General features: G+C 31.8%; 2 protein-coding genes across 2 annotated transcripts; one reads left to right on the forward strand and one right to left on the reverse strand.

Annotated features, from left to right (window-relative positions):
* The first annotated feature begins 562 nt into the window (after nucleotides 1-562).
* Nucleotides 563-1,622, forward strand: LOC108573809 (ribosomal RNA-processing protein 7 homolog A). Its single transcript, XM_017936286.1, has 4 exons — nucleotides 563-667; nucleotides 750-1,082; nucleotides 1,156-1,458; nucleotides 1,537-1,622. The coding sequence occupies exons 1-4, from the start codon at nucleotides 631-633 to the stop codon at nucleotides 1,620-1,622; spliced, it is 759 nt and encodes a 252-aa protein (XP_017791775.1). The 5' UTR covers nucleotides 563-630.
* A 221-nt stretch (nucleotides 1,623-1,843) lies between these two features.
* On the reverse strand, nucleotides 1,844-3,232 carry LOC108573808 (uncharacterized protein C7orf26 homolog). The gene is made up of 4 exons (XM_017936285.1): nucleotides 3,076-3,232; nucleotides 2,374-2,995; nucleotides 2,010-2,311; nucleotides 1,844-1,932 (listed from the first exon to the last, which is right to left on the reverse strand). The coding sequence occupies exons 1-4, from the start codon at nucleotides 3,152-3,154 to the stop codon at nucleotides 1,844-1,846; spliced, it is 1,092 nt and encodes a 363-aa protein (XP_017791774.1). The 5' UTR covers nucleotides 3,155-3,232.
* Nucleotides 3,233-5,562: the final 2,330 nt, after the last annotated feature.

A 5,562-nucleotide genomic window follows, 5' to 3' on the forward strand; every position in this document is an offset into this window, starting at 1 on the left:
GAGCGTACTTTGTAAAATAACCTTGACATTTATTTTCACTGATATCACAACAATAGCTTACACATATATATATACAAGAATATATTAAATAAAACTTTAAATATTGCAAGTTTTATACAATACTTATACTACGTTGTTAGAAGCAGTTTTATTAGAGGTTCAATTTATTCTTATTTATTGAAGCTTACCAAAATATAAAATATAACTTGTTACTTATTTTATTATGTTGCTTAATATTTTATTACATGCAAATCAATTTCTAGCACATTATTTATTCAATATTAGTACATTATTTTAACATAGATCATCTTACAAGCATCATTAGCAACATACATTGTTAATTAAATTATTTGAAAATAGAAATAAAATAATTTATTAAAAATTTGTTATTCATTGCTAATCATATGATGTCGCTAATGTAGTTTGACGTACATGGAGAAGTGAAAGTAAACGTGCTTTGCTTTTATACAAAATAATAACATATACTAATTGTAATAAAATATTTAGTAGTCCTTTAAGTTATTTGTGATTTTTGTATTGTTTATCGCAAAGTATACATAAATTTGATATAACGATTATGATTAAATTATATTATTAATTTGAATAGAGGTTATAAAGAACGAAACGATTATGAAAAGTGAAAAGCAAGATCTAAAGAACTTTAAATGTAAATATATGTAGTTTTTTAATATTAGTAATTGATCTGTTCATTTTTTGAGTGAATTTTTATTTAATTATTTAATTTCTAGCGTTATGGATTCGATTGGACGAACATTCCATATATATTCATCAACTGTTTTTTAAAGAACATTCTATTAGAAATCAAGAACTTGAATATCCAAAAGGGCGCACGTTATTTGTATTAAACATTCCTCCTTATGTTTCAAAAGAAGCATTAAGATATACATTTGGCGAACATTTTGGATATGTAGACTTGCTTTATTTTGTAAAAACCAATGGATTCAAAACTGCATATATAGTATTTCAAGAAGAATTGTCTGTAGAAAAAGCACTAAAAATTTCTGATAATTATGTAGTAACATTACATTCACAAAACAGTGTATGCTTTTTTGGATTAGAAAGTAAGTTACTTTAATAATTACCAAGATTTATTTTTATAAAAAGATTCTTAATTGATTTTAATAAATTAAATAGAATGGGTCATAGAGTATAATGAGTCACGAATTGATCAAGAAAAACTGAAACAAAATATTGAGGAATATATGGAAAATTATGAAAAACAAGTTGCAGATAAAAAAGCAAAGGAAAAAGCTATAGAAGAAGCAAAAGAAAATGATGGTTGGGTAACTGTAACAGGACGAAAGAAAAGAGGACAATTTGCTCTTTCTAGGAAAGAATCTACTATTAATAAAGTACAACATAAAGAGGAACAGAAAAATAAGAAAAAGCAACTGCTTAACTTTTATACTTTCCAAATTCGTGAGAGTAAAAAAAAGAGTAAGTTTCACCTTATAGTATTTTTAGTGTATGTGTAAGGTTGTGATATTTAGGATCTTGTTACATTTTTGTTTTCAGATTTGGCAGAGTTAAGAAAGAAGTTCGAATTAGATAAAAAGAGATTACAAGACTTAAAATCTAAAAGAACGTTTAAACCATTTTAATTTTGTATCTATAATAAAATGTTGAATTTTTATGATTAATATCAGAATTAATGAAAAATATACAGGTCAGATTAATAATGTCAACATGAAATAGATATTTATTATACCATAAAAATTTTGTTTACATTTATAACTATGATTCAGTCGTATATATTGTACTTGAGTTTATATACAGTTATATAGAACAAAGGTAATTATAATAAAAATTTGGTATAATGTAATTAAGCTGCTTTGGATGCATAAGTTTGTAATGTCCATTCAATTAAAAAGTGCTGATATGCTAATGGTTGTAACAAGGCCAGCAATTCTTCTGTAAGAAAAATAATAAGTTGAGTTTTGATATGCAAATCAGTAATCACAAAATTAAAGAGCCATGACAATACCCACGTTTGTTTCCATAAATGCAATTTGCAGACATGGCTGCACTAACAGCTTGTGCAAGTCGTTCCATGGCCAAGTCGCGAGAAGTTGAACTAATGTTTGTATGAGATTGTAAACTAGTAGTCAAAGTTCGAGTGGTAGAAGCAAAATGTTGTGCAGATATAGCATGTTTGTTATTTCCACTGCTTTTTAACCTTAATACTGAATCCATAAGCAGTTGTTGAATTTTAGAATACAGTTTCTTTTGTTCCTCAGAATATTCCATATTCTCTGAGGCACTTGCACGTACAGGAGATAATATACACCACCTAAAAAACAGAATTATAAAGTTTTTACACTTAATTTTATACTCCATCTTTTTCTAAGTTACCTGAATAAACCTGCTATTGGTGTTATTGGTGTCATTGGAATGCCACCTGTTGGTAAAGCAGGATTATCCACCAAAGGTGCCAACAGGAGACTTGGGTTTTCATCTATCCATTCTCCTACTAACCTGAGCAGTTCCGTAGGTGGATTTTTGTCTTCATAAACCTCACCTATTGCCGTTAGTAAGTTGGCAGTGAAATGTGGTGCAAGAACAGGAAGCTGCTTCAACTTGTCAATAGATTTTGGAGTAAGGACAAAATAGTCATTAAGTACATGCCTTGCTAATCCTACACTTTGTGGTGAAGTAGAGCCTAATTGTTGCATCCAAATGCCAGTTGCATTCAAGACTGCCTTATTTTGGGTAGCAATGGCCAAGGATACTAAATTGCCTAAGACTTTATATCTTGGACTATCTGCAGGGAAAAGGGATAAAAATACCGCGTTGCGTACAGCAGGACTTCCTCCAGGACTTTGAAAAAAATCGCTTAGAACTTCTATTAATTGCAACTCTTGTATAGCTATCGTCATATTGCGCTTTTTCCGCCTTTCTATTTCTCCAAATACAAATTCCGATATCAAATCCAGTTGCAAATCCATCTGTTTTCCGGGTCTGCTGCATAGTATCTCTTTGGGAAATAACAATGAGATTTAAAAATGTTAAACAATCTTTAAGGTTAACTGTTAACCTATTTAACGAATATCTTACCGATCCTGCATAATGCTTCCCTAGCACAATATGGAAAATCTAATTTACGTAAATTTTGTTTGATATCATTCGCTGCCATTAATGCATATAACACCTAAATACATTTAAAACAAATCACTCAATCTCGGTGACACTTAATAAGCTGTTTAACGAAATATTGAATACATTTTTTTAACGTTATAATTCCGCATTTTCATGAACGCGACACGTTTCTGAAGACTAATAAAAACTGCACACTGATTGGTGTATTCATTTAAATTTGAGTTTCTATTACCGACTATCCAATAAATATGCAGCTGAAATTGTTAGTTATAAACGCGCGAAAATGAAGAGTATTTCGTCAACTTATTTCATATACATATATTACTTATATTCGTTACGCGATTGTGACGAATTAAATGTTATGAGTGAAAATTTTACCTTGTATATGGTTTATATATTTGAATACAATTAATGTAACTTTATTTGCTTGTGAATAATATAATCGATGTATGTAGAATATACAATATTGCGCCAAATTTTTTTAAATTAAAGGGTACTGAATTAGTTAAAACAGTGCAATACATCAAGCAGTTTTATATATTAAAACTTATTATATTTGTATTTAAAAAACGAATATTCACGCCGTTCACTTGATAGAAAAGAGAGATAGGAGAATTGTAAAATAAGAGAAATCAAGTTTATGTTTACAATTATTGGCAAACATTTATAAAATACTTCACATACGTTTCATGTAAATTTGTTATTTGCTTCTTTGAAATTTATATAAATAAATTGATTGAAATTATTTATCATTTATAATACATGTATAATACAGATATTTTCTTCAGGGTTACAATGAAATTCACCTTTCGCCTCGTATGTCGCAATGGAATCGAAGTTCCAATGCGTAGCGCCACCTCTGAGTAGGTTGCGAACCACATTGTTAGTCAAAACAATCGCCGAATTCACGATCTATTTTTAGGCGGCATGCACTAAGCTACAGTACTTTAACATTTTTCGTGTGCATCGAAAAAAAGAATAGACAGTTCCAGTGTTCCGCGTGGTTGTCGTAGGATTTCGGAAAGGTTCAACGACCCCACGGTAATTGTGACAAGAGAGCGACCGGCCATGTTTATATCGTGGTGAATTTTGAGCTAGCGGTCTGAAATCCACAAGTAATTTTCCACGTGTACTTGCCCGATACTTGTGTCGTGTACCGTACGTCCAGCACGGTGTCAAGAGCCTTTGCGAGATGGAGTCTAGCGAAAGGGGTGAGTAAATGTGCATGCAAATAAAATCATGGCAATATTGAGCCTCTGACACAAATCGCGACCTGGGGGCAATGGCAGTGTCAGGGTCGAAACGGAACTAGTTCAGTGACCGCATTCACGGCATTTGACCGCGATATTAGCAGAGAATTTCTTTTCGAAGCTATCCCCCATTCATCTCGCACTCTCTACGAATATGACATTTCTTTTTGGGATAGCCTCCCTGTGAAAATTGCTCTCTCAGCCAAATCTATGTCACGCATCTCGTTTTTGATCTTGACTGTACCCTCCTCTCTTGGCTCAATCCCTATGTGTCTTGTATATACACCAAAGCAGAGATAAAGTATAAGAAAAAGACATTTTATTTGAGTTAAATATATTTCTTTTATTTGTCGGTGTCATAAATGATCGATTCCTCGAAATAATTGTAACTTGCATTTCATGTTCCTTTAACATTTCTCTATGAGACAGTCGAAGAAAGCTGTTCAACTGGGTGACTACATTGTGTATTACGCAATAGCATAACGGCGTGTCTCTAACCTAGATAATCTCTCATGTTCGGTGAATTGAAGCTAGGATACCGCTTGACAGAGACACGTGAGAATTATTATCGCTTGACCGAGTCCAGCGTGTGTTGCAATGTGGCGACACCTGCCGAGCGTTTGTGCACGTCCTACCTCAAGCTAGTGCGAATTAACCCTCTCCGTGTTTGTTGCCGTTCAACCCTTTGGTTTCACGGCGCAGCCGTACACATACATAGATGTTGTGAAGCAGATATAGGCACCATCTCTTAGAAATCATTTTGCCAGTTAATAAATACGAAAGTTGTATTAATAAGCTTAGTAAAGTTATTGTAGTAAATAGACAAATTTACTGTATTCAAATAAAAAACTTAATTAGAGGTTAAGTTTCAAGTAGTTCAAGCGAGTAGTTTAATAATAATATACAAACTGTTGAGTAGTTTGTGTTCTTTTTGTATTTCTGGTTGACACCATGTTAATGTAATAACGTGAAAAGCAATCACGTATAAAATATGCACATTATGAAAATTGCTTTCTGTTCAGTATAAGAAATTCATTGATGAGATCAGTGAGGTTAGAAAATTTATTTAACACTGCATTGTGTGTATTGAATAGTACAGGTTACATTTTCTAAATGATTGACTGGTATGTAGAACAAACAGTGATCAAATTATGCAACTAATCATTCTCTTATAGCTTTTAACAGATTCTCAATA

This window comes from Habropoda laboriosa, unplaced genomic scaffold, assembly GCF_001263275.1.
Source record: "Habropoda laboriosa isolate 0110345459 unplaced genomic scaffold, ASM126327v1 scaffold155, whole genome shotgun sequence".
Lineage (NCBI taxonomy): Eukaryota > Metazoa > Arthropoda > Insecta > Hymenoptera > Apidae > Habropoda > Habropoda laboriosa.